At 34.7% G+C, this 16,658-nt stretch overlaps 1 protein-coding gene across 1 annotated transcript in view; it reads right to left on the reverse strand.

Annotated features, from left to right (window-relative positions):
- LOC113232800 overlaps positions 1-16,224 on the reverse strand; it is a 247,124-nt gene extending 230,900 nt beyond the window's left edge. Inside the window, exon 1 of the mRNA XM_026467603.1 lies at positions 15,812-16,224. Within this exon, the coding sequence (XP_026323388.1) occupies positions 15,812-15,890 (79 nt within the window). The 5' untranslated portion in view covers positions 15,891-16,224. The remainder of the gene's footprint in view (positions 1-15,811) is intronic.
- Between the last annotated feature and the right edge of the window lie 434 nt (positions 16,225-16,658).

Raw genomic sequence — 16,658 nt, forward strand, 5'->3', positions numbered from 1 at the left:
CTGTGGCTCCCCATTAAGTTAACAATTGTAAATTTATAATTAAATGCACCTGTTGCATAATTAAGATACAAAATTATCAAAAACTTGATAATTTGTAATCGCATATTGTTTTCATACCTATCATACATAGATAATTATTTTGGAATCGGGCAACTGAAAGGTAACGCTTTATCTTTTTATCTTTCACCTACAAAGATTAAATAATTGTAAATACATTTTCAAAGAAAAAATCAACCAATCATTATAAAACGTCTTGGTCTATTTCAAATAACTGGTTATGATAATTCATTTGTATCAGAAAACAGCTAAATACTGTAGAGGAATACACGGAGCCAATAAATTATCTATATTCTATATTGAATCTTTATTGTTTTAAAAACGATATACGAGATATGAAAATCAAAGTTTTCATTCATTGGACATAAATGTCTCCTTGTGCTAACATCGGACATGTCCAATTAGGTGGAACAGTTGTGCATTGAACATAAATTGACGGAATTGTTCATTTAATTGCAATACTGATGGCTTGTATAAGAGATTTATTGCTCAATGTTCACTTTCCACTCTACATATTCAATATTTAAAAAAAAATACTGCTGCTACCTTGCACAACATATTCCGCATGTCGAATTTTTAGATTTTCGCGATTATTACACATTGGAAGCGAGACTATTTTTTCCGATTTAAATCGCGTGTATTCGTTTTTTCAAGCCAATCTACAGGTCTCAAAGCCACAGTTGACTGTCCAATTTATAAAGAAATATCCAATATTGTAGAATGTCATATCATTGAGGTAATTTAAAGAACGATGTACATCAAATTTATTATTAATTAACAATCGAAATCAAAATTAATTAAAACATATTCGCACAGCCATACCACAGCCAAACGAAGAGGGTTGTTTCTAGAATTTTGGGTACACAGCCGCATTACATCTAATTATGGGATATGGCTCTTCTAAATACCAACTGGCCACCTTGGATTCAGTTGAAAAGCGTGTCAAGAGGCTTATAGGTGACTCGGGTTTAGCAAAGGTGAAGCTGAAGCTGCAGAGCCTTGAACACATGGGTAGGTATTTCTAAATAATAAAAAAAATTAAAAAATCAAGTAGAGGTTATCCTACTTCGAACTAACTACTAACGAACATCTGAGAGAACATTGTTCATTGAGATGTCAAGGGTTAAACCCTACGGCGGCACGTACCTACGACTTAAACTTTAAATTAAGTAGTATTAAATAAAACGTAATTCGCTTGTGATGGTTTCTTCAGTCAGAATACAAAGGGAAAAGACCAGACACAAAAGACTCCGCGCTTAATTATATAAAGAAGGATGCCGAAAGCTGCCCCAATAACGACGAAGAGCCGTTCATAGATTTTGCTAGTATAATTTTGTATTTTAGTTTATGGCTAGTTATAAATATATTTTTGTATATTTTTAGAAGCCGGGAATAAAAAAATTGTAAAACATTGTATTTTAGAATAGATGCAAGAACACAACGCAATTGGTTCAGTTTGACTCTAGATTAGGTAACGTTCCTGTACGTACGTTTCATTTTAAGCATGATTGAATGTTTGCCTACCTTAAGTATTGGTTACTTTACAGCACACACATAAAACATTAAAGCTATAAAATACCTAATGAAATAATCAATTAAACAGTAATGACAAAAAGCAAAAAATAAAGCACAATATGACAAAAATATTTAGACAATATTTAAATGAGAGATAATGAAAGTTCCAAAGGAACGTTTTGACAAGGGACTTCTTGCCAATGTCAATGTCACATTGATATTGAGAACAGTGTGACTATTTGTGGCAGATTTCTGCCATTTGGGCAGATTAAATTTTTATTCATTAACATTGCTGCGGAAGATGATAAGTTATATTAAATGTGGCAGAGTTTGGCAGATTTGAGAATATTCGGGAAGTTCTTTATTATTTTTGGGAACAAACTGAAAACTTGTTATTTTCTGCTACTACGAACAAACATCTGAAGCGAAATACAGGACAATGCTACAAACATAACCAAAATCAACTTTATAAAGCCCAGCCCAGCTTCTACAGCTGTACTCAATTAGCTTTTTCGATGCTTTGATAATGAATCACAAGTATTTATAGGTCTCCTTAATGCACGGTGTCAAAAACATTGGGTCACAAAATACACGGGATACCGCCATCCTTCTTTCTTCTTGCCAAAAACCATCGAGGAATAGCTGTTTCGGCGGTATTGATCACAATAATACAAAAAAATGATAACAGATTACTAGCTAAGCTACGACACAGTATATGGCATTAAGAAATTTTAATTAGCAACAGCGATATAGAAGTAAAATGTCATTTGTAAGTCAAATTTCTCAACAATAACTACTTTAGCTATAATATTTGAATTTATTGTGAAAAGGTATAACAAATTCTATGTAGCAAATATACAATGTAGTAAGACAAATACGACTTGATCATGATAGCAGCATAACACAAGGTATAACGTCGTAATGAAACCTGCATGTAGAAGAGCGAAGAGCAGTGTTGGGTAGGTGTAGAGTACTTTGGCTCAAATCCCCTTCTCAGAGGAGACTCGTGTCTAGACGTCAGGTACTAATTAATTTTAATTTCCGATAACGAACAGATTTATTTTAGTTAAGTTACTTATCGGTTATTAATGCGCCTATAATTTGAAGAGAGTCTAATTATGCTCAACTTGACTAAATATAGATAAATATCAATTGTACTTATGGAAGTTAGTTTTACATGACCCGTCATTTGTCCTAAGCACCCCATTAATAGGCTAGCATGTTAGCCAGTTTGTAAGAACTTTGCATATGCCGAAATACCATTTACATTTGGCAAATAAATCGATTGATTGAAGTAACCACTCTACCGACTTCTTCGCAAAATTTCAACACATTTATAGCTGGAATTTCCCGCCGCAGTGGATATTAAACAAAGCTCACCATCTTGATGTGTAATTATTATTCCTATTCTTATTTATACACCCATTAACTTTTTTATCTTGACGGAGATGACGATTTATATAAAATGTTTTTTTTTTAATTTATGTAGGGAGTACTATTGTATGTTTCAAGGTATTGCACGATCTGCTAAGTTATCTTTTTAAGTTGTGCCATGTCTCTGTGTTTTATTCGTGTGCATTCGTCTTGTATTACATTAATTACTAATGTACATAAAGTATAATGCCGACATTAGTCGGCTAACATAAATGTGCTTGTCCTACGTACATGTTGATTATTGAATAGCGCGCTTTACTAGTGGACAGTGGTAGTAAATTCTGTGTGACTTTTTATGTTGAACAGGTGTGGAACCTAAAGCTATATAAAGAAGTACGTATCGATTTCTAGACAAATGTACAGCCCAACCAAATTTCTACTATGAAAATAGAGAACAGTTTACGTGTTTAGAATATATAATATAATAGTTTTGTTAGAAATGATTTTTATTTCGTTGCTACAGGATCAAACACACGTCTAGCGAAATGAAACTGTTTCTTATCTAAAATAAAATCTATCGTATAATTGTTTTTTCAAACAAACCAACGTTGCGCGCCCTTTACATGGCCCCATGGTATTTCAAAGATTCGCACGACGCGTTACGCTAACTCATTAACAGGGCGAACAACTGTTTATTCCCTGAACGCTACATTTTGGATTTTTTTAAGGCGAGAGTGACTAGGCACTATTTAGGTGTGCATGCTTCATTGTCGACCTCTCTAGGTGAGACGAAGGTTAAATGTACACTTATTTTTATTTAAAAATATCACCGCTGACTGAGATGGTATAGGTCATTAATCGGTTAATAAATTAGGAAACTATACAATTGCTATAAAAATTATAAACTTATTTTTAATTTACCGAAGAACATATTCCAATTTACCTACGGTATGTAAGATTTGCAAAATATTCTAACAATATGCATCTTATTGCTTGATGTGATAATGACTGTTTTCTTTGGCTCATCATCAACCCAACGTCCCACTACTGGGTACGAGTCTCCTCTAGGAAGAGGGTTTAGGCTGTAGTTCGCTAACCCTGCCCCAATACCCCCCGTTCTCAGCAGTGCATTGCACGTTTTTAGTAATATAACTCCACACTGAATAAACAGTGGCGCATAAATTATAACAGAACGCATATCGTTAAATACGTTTGTCGAATATTGCAAAAAAAAGTGGAGTACGATGTCGTGTGAAAGGGTTTAGGGGAAATAGGGTTTTTGTTTACAATGCCAAGTGACGGGAAGAACAAGTCCTGTGCCTAGTGGAAAGTGTATATGTCTGTCCGTAACAGTTGCAGTCCCACTCAGAGTTTGAAGTTGCAAAGATCTTAGGGGCACTCCCACTGCGCCCGTCACCCTGAGACATAAGTTGACAAGCCTCATGTGCCTATAATTTCACCTTCACTTCACACGTTCCCCCAAGGGTTGTGAACCTTCTTGGATTTACAAGTTTCATCACTTCACCGTTATCGCCATGGTCACAGAAATTTAAACCTGCGACCTTTGAATTAAAATTTATATTAAAAAAGTACTTATGATTTTGTGTATTACGGATATTTCTATTATATATTCTTATTTCTTATTATCTCTTCGAATGTTAAAAATTGTCGAATAAGGATGTTTGGGTCTGCCTTTGTGCTTGATCTGCTAAAGAGTAGTAGGCATAACCGTCGTGTAAGGAACAAACGGTCGAAGAGTAAAGCAAAAATTAACACGTTTTGCTGCGTAGAAGCAATATAGATGCATTTATATAGATACCGTTTAAATTATATAGTCACGTTGCAATTGTTTAGCCATTTAGAATTCAATATTTCTATTACTCACCTAGATAAACGGATTAACTAGATACGAGAACGAGTTGATTATGAAAAATGGTAAGGAGATTTTTTTCCTCAAAATGTAGAATCAAGACCAGATATATCCAGATAAAACTTGAAATACTGGTGTTTAGAAGATTTTTTAATCAAATGTTTACATGAGTAACTGGTTATTTAAATAAAGTTTGGTAGATAAAAATAAGACAAATAGGAATAAGAAATACCTACGCCATGTCATAATTTCGTGCGTGAAAATTTAGATAAATAATGTATGAGCTCCACAAGACATCTGGCCGACAACGACCGTTTTAATTCCGTAGATCATCTCGCATGAGCTGGACAATTTTTTGCAATAACTGGCGGAAGGTTTTGCCTTGCACTGGAACAAAACGACGATCTGTTAAAGAAACTAACTCACCAACGCGTAAAAAGTAGTAAATGTTTTTGCTTTTCTTGCAAATAAAATTAATAAATGACTTTGGTCAAGAGGATGTGGTATTTCGCAAACATTTGAGTAAACAACGTGAAATTTAATATCAAACAGATATCAATCAGTATTCATATCAAATTTTAAAAATACCTACTTCATCCATCAAATATAGCTAAGATTAATTTCGAATTAAAACTAGCAATCAACAATAGAATGGAAACACGCAACATCCTAGAAAAATACCTTACTTTGCGTTGAAAGACACAATAAACGTAGAAAACGTAAACAGATAATAGGAAACTATAAAGGAAAACTCGTTTTGTAGCTCGTTTAGACGATCGTTTGTCTACCGTAGCATGTGTATTGCATAAGTGCATGGACATGCCGAGCAAATGAATATCAATTTTTTCCTAGTACAATGTTAAAATATTAAAAACAAAAAGTCACTTGTATTAGAACGAACGTTTGGTTTAAACGAAGATATCGTAAATATTCAGAAAAAGAAATTATCGCTTAAGAAGTTCATGCACTTTTACGGTAGGGGACTTAGTTCGTAGGTATTAATGCAGCGCGACACGACACATTCATTGTCCAACAAAATATTGGACTGCATAAGTATATTGTACAAATTATAGTACTAGTGTCTACAATATAAAATCTTTGTAGGCCAGTGTGACTAAGAAGCGGAAAAGAAAAATGTCGTCGTAGACACGAACAGACAATGAGGCGCCAAAAATTGAAACAAGTTTGTAGTCAGCCATAGTGGGATTTGGACAAGTCGCTGCATTGGAGTGCAGCGGCGCGCGCAGTGCCGCGCCGCGTCACGCAACATCGTCTGGTTTGAATAAAGCAACCTTTTTTAGTTTTATTAAGCCAACTTTGTTATAGAACTACAAAATTAAGACCACGAAACACCTTCTTTATGAAGTTATAAAACTAAAGTGAAGACTCAGTTTCAAGATTTTATGGTCCCCATAAAATTACTTGGCCTATTACGAATTGCCTTAGAACGTCAGCGATATCTTCTGCAAGGTCAAGGCCCAAGGCTGATTAGAACGCTGCGTTTGCGTTTGTTCTGAGTTAGTCTCACGAATACAATAGTTGTCCCTTTCACGCTTGTATCTACACAGTTGTGTAAGCGAGATGTAGTGCCATACTACATCAGTTACCGTCTAAATTACCAACGATCCATCATAAGACATCACTGCTAAATTCCTCGCTGAAAATAAATCATTAGAGAAATTAGGAGTCATATATCATTCTGGGCGACAACCGCCAATAATATAACTTGTTTCTTAACACGGATAAAACAAACGGGGAATAAAGTTTACTAATAAGGTGCAGAATTCATCTGTAAAAAGAAAAATAATGACGCTTCGAATCTATCATACTAATATTACAAAAAAGTAGTATAAAAACACGTTTATACATAACGTGAACTCCCTCACGACTGGAAAAGGTTAACTCTGAAAGGAATGAAATAAAAAACACAATTCTATATTATTATTCACGTAAGACGAGAAAGCCAAAGCACTTGGGATGTTTATAATTAGCCCGATCGATGCATTGTCTATACGACAACTGACAACGAGCAGCCATCCAACAAATGACACTGATAGAGTGCAATGATTGATTGAAATGTGATTGGCGTCAAGAAATCTATAGTTATATGTATAAAAACGCACTTTGCGTTGACATATTAAAATAATAAACAGTGGCAGCATACGTAAGTATTATAACAATATATTCATTTTCATATTACAATCCGTTAATTTATAAACCTCAGAAATGAAGGTTACAATAATATATATTAGAAGATGCAAATTTCATTAGTGTTATACCAGAACACCAGTTTGGATTTCGGAGGAACCATGCAACAGTTGAACAAGTACATAGAGTTTGTGAACATGTGCGAGATGCACTTGAAGCAAAGAAGTACTGCTCAGGGGTATTTTTGGAAGAACACAGCAGTCTTTCGACATAGTCTGGCACGATGGCTTGTTATTAAAACTCAAAAAGCAACTTCCAAATAATTTATATCTTCTTATGGACTCGTACTTAGAAAATCGCATTTTCTATGTCAAAATAAACGACGCGATATCAAATTTCTATGAGATCCAAGCAGGAGTTCCGCAAGGTGCCGTCTTAGGGCCGACTCTGTACCTCATATATACATCAGATGTACCTAAGTCTGACAATGTAGTGACAGCCACATTCGCTGACGACTCATCAGTTTCAAGCTCTAATGCCGATCTTGACGAAGCGTCACGAAAATTACAAATGCACTTGGATAAGTAAAACCTAAACATGTCACGTTTACCTTGAGACATGAAGATTGTCCTCCAGTAAAATTAGGCCTAGAAACTCTCGCACATAACACAGTAGTAAAATAACTTCGGTTCTACTTCGATCGGAGACTAACATGGAAGACCCATATCCAAAAGAAACGTGATGAACTCAATTACAAAACTAGGTGCTTGGAGTGGCTATTGGGTAGAAGGCCTAAAAAATGTCTAGAAAACAAACTACAAGGCAGTTCTGAAACCAATTTGGATATGATATTGAGCTTTGGGGAACTGCTAGTCAGTCAAACATTGAAATTCTGCAACGATACCAAAACAGTATTCTTAAGTCAATTACTAATGCTCCATGGTTCACTAAAATACATGAGATTCACGAATATCTTAAAATGCCTACAATTATTGAGGAAATAACTAGGCTAACTAAGTCCCATAAGAAAGAATAGCCACTCATATTAATAAACTAGCTAGCGCATTGTGTGTACCACCACGGACGAGAAGATTGAAGCGTAAACACATTTGGGATTCAACTAACTGAGTTGAATAGTTTTCCACATAAAGGCAACTCAACCTTGGAAGGGTATGCCTGACATGCCAAAATATATTAAAAAATGAACTGCTTATTGTCTCACATAAGACCGATTGCATGTTGGCTAAAAGAAAAGAAAAAAAAACTTGATCATGTAAAAAATCACAATAAAAAATATAGTTATAAAGGGACGTGGACATGCCTACACTTCAAACCCTTTTCCCATTTTTCCATTCTTTTATACACGCTCCTCGGTTAAGTGTACTCTTTTTTTGAGAAGTAAAAATAATAAATAAAAAATAATTAAAAAGCTAATAAGTTTTACAAATATATAACAGTGGTTTTTGTGCGATAGGTATATAGAAGACAGTGAAACGTAATGGTATTCTTCTACGTACTCCTTCGGACTATAATAATAGTTTTTCATTAAAGATATTTGCGTGAATAAACTGTACTGTATTAGGGGTGAAATATCCCTGTGGATTCTGATTTAAGGACCATTACAAATGGTTTTAGATTGTACATTTGTGATTTCGAGCTGGATTGTGCCAGACTTTTTTTCTTTGTTTTTTTAAGCCTCACGTTCAACAGTCGAGTGTAGGTGTCTTTTACATACATTTAGAATTATATGCTTTGATAGATTAATGGACGAGAGAGTTCACGGCTCGGATCTCTGTGGTAGCATTTATATATGGTTTTAAATTCCAAGTTATGTACATTGGTGAAGGAAAACATCGTGTTGAAATCCGCACATCGAAGATTCATAATCCTAAAAACAGTCGAGTTGTAGACACCAGCCCGTTACGCCAAGTATCCTCGGAAAACTTGTAAATTCCCCAGCCCTCATGGGGCCAACGTACTAAACTATCTTAAGCGTTTATTGCGCTACATCCAGATTTCATGGGACCTTAACTCTAACTTAGGGAGATGTAATAAAAGTTAGGGAGCTGCGGTCCCTACTTTGGGGAACTTATAAGAATAAGCGCCCACACTCAGTGCCCTTGTAATTGGCTAGTGTAATAAGCATTTTAACCCTCTTCTTAGAGAGGCTCACAAGTGGTAGGTGTAACGGGGTTGACGATGATGAGTATTTATATTTGTTTCATTCAAAGTCTAGGAATCTTTTTTTCAAAGGTAAGCAAACTATACATGAAATCGTGACATTGATTTAACTCTACTATTCATTATAATGAATAAGTAACGAAAAATGAGTAAGTAACTCTAGGGGTTGCTCTTTGTACATGAACACATTGCGTACATTTATCATTTACAATATTCATTGCAAATATCATAGATCGAGACAATTTGCAAGAGGTAAACAGGTCACTACCGTGGATTTTTGTTATCCAAGTACACAGAAACTGTATATTAGAGAATTGTTCTTACCCGTTTAATCTTTCAGATTAAATAAAACTAATCTGAAGCAAATTTTTATTTACATTCTGAAATTATGCTAAAAAATGGACACCATAGCTACGACTCGATCTGCATAAAATTAATGGTTCATCAAGCGACTTTACGTGCCATAATCATTAGTGTTAGGGCGGTTGGAGTAGGCTTTAACTACTTCTAAAGCAATTTAGCCGATGCCAGTATTGAGGATCGAAGTGACAACTGAATTAACGTTGATGAGTTTTTAACTACGTAAATACCGTTTAATATGTTTGTTTGTCTCGACGGTATTGAGCACTTTGAAATTTATTAAAATAAACATATTGTATATTTGAAGTCGGTTGCAGTACCGGAATTACCAGACGTCTTAAGAACATTCATAGTATTAAGTTACATAATATCGCACTTGACAACTAACGTAGTATTATCTCAAAAATTGGGTTATATTTTATTTCAATTTAATATTGCGTTACATTAACAATTTATCTCCAAAATTTCGCTATAGTAATGTGTCATTCATATACGATTTAATTTCAAAGTGACAGGACAAGACTGTCGCTTTGAAACTATATAGGTAATAGTTTCCATTTTGAGACAATACTATGTTAGTTGTTATACGCGCGGTACATTTGTGAATATTTACTAGCAATCTCTTGGTTGAAATAGATTCACAATCCTTGGAAAACGTGTGAAGTCTACAACCCACATTGAATCAGCATGGCGGACGGAAGGCGGAAGAGACCCGTTACCAAGAGTTGACGGTGATGATGACATTGGATATTGGATAGATAAAGCCTGATGTTTTTGTGCCCCCAATTCCTCGATTTCCTGACTGGTTAAAATGCGGTCAGGGAAGCAGCGAAATGCAGCCTGATATTTCAATGCCAAGTTTTTAGAGACCGGATTAGCCTCGTGAGGGAACTACAATGGATTAGTATTTAGTTAAAAAACAAAAGAACCTATTTAAGGGAGGTCTAATATTGTTCACGTCCTCACAAAATCCTCAATATTTTTTTTAATTCCCCAGACATTTTATTAATTAGCCTAAAATCGCCTTTTCCTATTTCAAACATAGCCTAAATATCGCAGAGTCGCCGATCACTTTTTTAGTCGCCGCGTGCCGCATGGCGAAAAATTGCATAATCTGGGAACAGTGGCTGTAATATCTCTGTGAACTTTGCTTTCCCCACATTTGGGGATTTTAACCCTGAATTTTTGGGGATTTTGAAATATAATTTGCTAAGTATTTCGTCAACGACTGTAACATGGAGATGTATATTTGCTTTAAAGAATTTTGAAAAGAAGAAGCGAGCGAAGTTTAATGGCAGCCACACAAGTTGCACAATCTACGAACGGGGACTAGACGGCCGTTTCTCAATTGATAGGCATAAAATATGAAACAAGAATAAAAAATCCAATACTACAGGCCATGCATGGTGAAGTCCATATGAATTTCGATCTATACCTGAGATAACTGAGGCCAAAGATCACCACGTCAATGATATGAAAGATCACCATGTTAGTTATGGGAAAAATATTCAATGCGTGTGCAAACGTGCAAAACTGTGAAATAGGAAAAAAAAAATATTATGAAAAACAAAAATAAGAAAAACTGCTGGTTCGGAAGGAATTTGGCTCGTCTCACTTTAATAACATTCTGACTATATAGAATAGAATTTTAGTACTATTACATATTACAAAAAAAAAAAAACAAAACTGAAGAAAGACGCAACGTTTCCTTCTCTCCATTTATGAAGGGTCCTACGTGGATATAATTTCTAGAATTTACCCAATTGCGTCAATGGCAGGACCGACCTGTGCGAAACAGATTTCTTTTGTGTAACGACAGCTATTATTACTATAAGATGTCTTATAGCATGCATAATATGGTACCGTAATTTACATAGCCTGTTTTATATCAACCGTGTAACGATTTATAAACAAATGACGCACGAATTGTACGTAGGTATCATGTTATGCCTACACTCGGTTGCAATTGCAAGTATCAACGTTGAATCGGAGATAGTTTTCTCTGCTGATTGTATAGAAAGTGCGCTAAATTCAAGCTGCATGTGGAAAAAAGTAAAAAAAATAAATGTACTGTCATACTGGCCTGGTATAATGACAATGCAAGATTGGTACTTAAAAATACGTTTAAATTTTGATACAAAGAAGCTTGTAAACATTAAAAGTTAATTTTTAGACATAATTTCATGTTGGCTGAATGCGAATACAGACAAAGTCAAAAATAGAAACACATTACTATATTATGATTTCATATTAGTGGCGAACACAAACAGCTGTAAAGATCTGTGTAACCAGACCATACACCTGGAGGAGTTAGGTCATCCGCCCACAGCCTGACAAAACAATCCGTGTTCTGAATAACTCCCAGAAATATGTACTTAAAACGCAGTGAATATTTACGAAATTATCTACCAACTATCTAAATATTTATAGTGGCAAAAAGATCTTTGATAAAATGAAACGTTTTAACGTGGTGTTCATGAATAGTTTTGTTTCTATCAGAGAACTTAGAAACGGAACATTCACTCCTACAAATTAAAACATAATGAATATATTAAAAGACGAATCAGTGCCGCAATGTCGTAAATTAAATCAACTTTATAGCTCCACAATTGAAGTTTTCGTCGTAAACCGAAAGACCATTCGTCTGGAGCCATTCCAATTATTTATTTAAAAGATGTAATGGACTATCAATATGTACAAAGAACTTGAGTTGAACTGAACGAGCCGGTTATCTGATGTTTCTCTAACGCGGCTTATTAGTGTATCTATGTTAATAACACTTTGTGAACCAAAAGCACCAACCAGGTGCTCGATAATATAAAATAATATGTGCCAACTCATGAGTTCACTACATGCTAAGTGTAATACGAGCATATAGCCTTGACGCCTAACAACAAAAACATCCTTATCGGTTTCTGATATTATGTCTTAAACTTGCCCTGTCTGTACAAGCTGTTACATATAGTGCCAATCGGTATATTTACCGTTAACAGTAGGTACTTAGGCCGGCATTAAAACTGCTGCAAGTCCGGTTCACAATGCGTACTGGTTGAGATCTCGCTATGATCTCGAGACGCATTTGAAGTTTCCTGGGATTAATAGAGATAATCGTGGACATCTTGGATGACAACATCTGAAGAAATCTAGACTCTGAATTTGATTGACTAGGATTTAATAAAGATCTTGAGCCGTATCTCAAGTGCTGCATAAAGGTCATAAAAAAGTGGATATTTTGATAACTCGCAAATTATGTGTAACCCTTAATTAAGTAATAGTTTATCTGCACTCAAGTGATATTTAATAATAAAGACAGCTGTCTTAAATAAGATGTTTTTTTTAAATAACTAGAATTGCTCACCTAGCCTGGAGCAAAGAATAAAAGATGACGAAAAGCGCTTGGTACGCTTGAAAGGAATCAATCATGTAGGGGTGATGTCCCGCCGTAGGTTTGGGTGTCCGATGATAAAATGGGACGAGCGAAATGAACTGATGTACCTCATAGACACGCACCGAAGTATATTATCTATAGTAAGTGTAATCTTAAAATCGACGCTTAAGCTGGATTGTTAATACAGTCTCCATCTATTTAACTATTGTACTAATTAACAAATTTCAGTGTTTTTGAAAGGCCAACAGTTTTAAATTGCTCATAATAATTAATGAATTTAACTCCGTTTGCAAAAAAAAAAAACTGAATCGAGGCACGAACAAAAAGATACATTTACCTTAATAAGGAAGGTTCGGAAAGACCTAAAAAAGATCAGTATGTTTATAATTAAATGTCCTTTTTACTTATTAATCAATTCGTTTTTTCTTCATTTATTATAGTGCTATGCATAATCATCTGATTGCCCACTCGGTCAATGACATGCTCAATTCCATTCACGATGGGCCTAAATTGGTTGTCTTATCTTTGGCTTCCCTTTAACGTGTTCTCGATTAAAATCGATCTCTATGACGTTTACTGCACTCGTGAGATTGAAAAAAAAACTTTTAATTTAAACTAAGTTTCCTAAGATTTGTGATATTACGATCATAATATTAAAAGTGGGAAAAAGAAAGGAATTTAGTAATTGAATCTGGAAATCAAATTTTCGGACACAAATGAACCACAAGAAAAAAAGGCATGTATTAGTAAGCGTATGTTTGAAATGATATATTAGCAAGTGTATGCCACAATGCTAGACTAAAAACTTATTTGTGGCAACCAAACTAATTTGCTCACTTAATTTGAGTAATCATTCTTCTAAAATGAGCAGTCACAACTGGTCTATCAGTATGTTCATTAGGGATGTCGTTTTAAATCAGTCAATTGTCAAGAGTGGAGCGACTGCGCGACCCGCTAGTTATCATGTTGTTATCATTGCGCCAACACTATCAGGGGTCAGAAGCGGCGGCCGCGCACTCCGCTCTGTTTACAGAGGCGATATGCGCACGCGACGATCATATGACAGCAGCGGTTCGCTCCAATTCTTTTACCTGTCTGATACAGTTTTGTAGACAATGCATTGTTGTTTAGCCTGGCAATATTAATCAGTTATATTTGGATTTATTACAATGTTTTAAGATTGATCATCCTTTATCATTTAATTCGATCATAGTTTTGTCTAATGTACAAATCTTTGAAGAAGAAGAACACATACCATTGTACATTATATTTTTTGTTTTAAAAAATATATTATTATTGCATTTAGATCCATGGAAGACGGCAGTAATGGCGATTGAGTGGGCATTAAATCCACTTGTTTGTTGCAATTTCTCTTCGATATTTTAACCTGGACGTGGATCAATGACTCCGAACCGATCCTTTGATCTAAATAGGAATGATATTGACTGAAAATAAATTAAATAAATAATTTATTCTAATGATTTGCGTCTATCGCGCGTCGTTTATAATTAAACTGTTTGTTAGTTTATTGGTCCGGAGCGGGTCTTCGTAGGTGTCTCATAATAAAGATTGTGGATTCAGCTTCAATTCGATTTTAAATTCGTGCATTGCGGTTTCGTGACGTGTACGGTCAATCGATCATTCTGGGCAATACTTGTTCGAAAGCAATAAGGAGCACGAAATAACTTTTCACACCCTCAATTTATAAACTAAAACTGTTTGTTAGGAAAGTAACAATATACCTATATTTGACTGGCGCTAAGCATGACAATATTGTTGTTGATATGAAAAACAATTTCGTCCGTATTTTTCTAAATATATTTTGTCAGTTTACAAATAAAGTGATTTCACAAATTCGAGACATTATCGGCACTGTTTAAATATCGACTATCAACGAAGTTATTACTATATTATATTGTTAGCAAACAATACAAATGGTTTGGTAGCATTTTAAAACAAAAGAAATAAAACTTTTGTTCCTCGGAAAAAAGATGTTAGCGCACACGTTTGCCGTATTAATCGACTTTTTAACAAGTTAGTATGTCGTTAGACATGTCGCCCAATACGAGCATACATTTCCAACGTGTTGGCTACAGGGCGAACATTTACTCTAATGAATGGGTGTCTTTTCTCTGTACCTGCTTAATTTCGTAATGTAACGTTTGGTTACATCGAAGATGTAGTAAGTTCAGGAAGACGAATGAAAGGAGCGTTATGGATTAATTTGCTATATTTTTAAGTTACTTGTCGTAATCGTTTGACCTTCTTCTCTATTTTTCTTTTCTTGAAGAGTAACTTCTTTTTTCATATGCATTCTAAAGTGACGTTTGTTTCAATAAAATATTGTTATCTCCTATAAAATGAAAATACAACAAAATTTATATACTTCTATATGTACATATATTAACTCTTCACAAAAAATAAAAAATATTTGGGAGCTAGCTACCTTCTACAGCCGATAGAAATAGCAGTAATAAAAATAATTGTGAATCACTAAAATAAAGCAAAGTAAATTATTCGCAAAAATTAAGTAATAGCTATTAGCTACATAATAAATAATTTCATAATTGAACCATAAATTGTTGTGACAAAATGCAGCAACGCAAGCTAAGTATGTACCAACATATTAAGTTCAACAAATACAAATTTTTAATAACAGCATACTAAAACCACGCAAAGTACAAGGTACCTTTGCAAAAAAATTTGGTTTGTAAATCGAACTTCGTCCCTGCGTATTAAGCATACTACTAAAGACGTTTAAAAATAATAACAAACGTCGCAGAGACGTAGTCGGGTCTACAAAACAACTTCTTTATCGATCGCCCTATTTATTAGTTTGTTTTAGGCTCGTACTTATCGAGTCGTCTTTGGTCACAGTTAAATGATAAAGTAGACGCAATTTAATAGCTATCACTCACCTCTTGCAACATTTCCCTGGCTCACCGGCACTCCGTTCACTTTGATTCGCCGACCGTCCGGGGTACATTTTAATAACATATTTCCGAAGTATAGTCAGCTGCTTCCATTTAAATCCATTAAATTGTCCCAGTTCCGTAAGAACTCACTACCGATCCGGATTCGAAGGGCGAAAATTGGACCAAAACACTCAACATTCAACAAGTGTTATTTTTCTTAAGTGCCGACTGATTGGTCGCTCCAAGTGACGTCAAAAGTCAATTTGATACCACTCGAATCGACACAAAAACTTGATAATTAAACTAGTCTGTTTATCATACGTATTTAAACACGTATTAACCTCAAAACTGTTCACTAACACAACACGATTATAACACTTTATTTTGTGTCGAACAATTTGAATAATTTTTGTAAATCCATGAATGGAATATCATTCGCACCACACTTACTCTTCTTGACTCAATCAACTGACTGAAAACAGTCGCAAGTACACCAACTTGCGATGTTTTGACAGATTCTGACTTTTCTCTGATTACGAGCTGGCGAGAACGAGAAGAGTTGCTTATTTATTACCGCATTCGACACAAGAGAAAGTAGGACAGCGTATATCAACTTTGGAGGTTATTATGGATAAAGTTAGGTTTCATATTGTTTTAACTCAGGCGTCAAATATAGCCGTGTCGAAGTAAACTTGATTTAAATTAAGAAAAACAATGTTTTATAGTTTGAGAAAATAATTTTGTACTATAATGTTTGCATTTTCCGTTGTCGAAAAAAAATTTTTTTTTTCTATTCTTTTTCGTTAAGTTGGTTAGCATGTTTAATATAGCCATTGAAAATATTGTAGAC

Source organism: Hyposmocoma kahamanoa, unplaced genomic scaffold (genome assembly GCF_003589595.1).
Source record: "Hyposmocoma kahamanoa isolate Upper Pololo Valley unplaced genomic scaffold, ASM358959v1 102, whole genome shotgun sequence".
Taxonomy (NCBI): Eukaryota; Metazoa; Arthropoda; class Insecta; order Lepidoptera; family Cosmopterigidae; genus Hyposmocoma; species Hyposmocoma kahamanoa.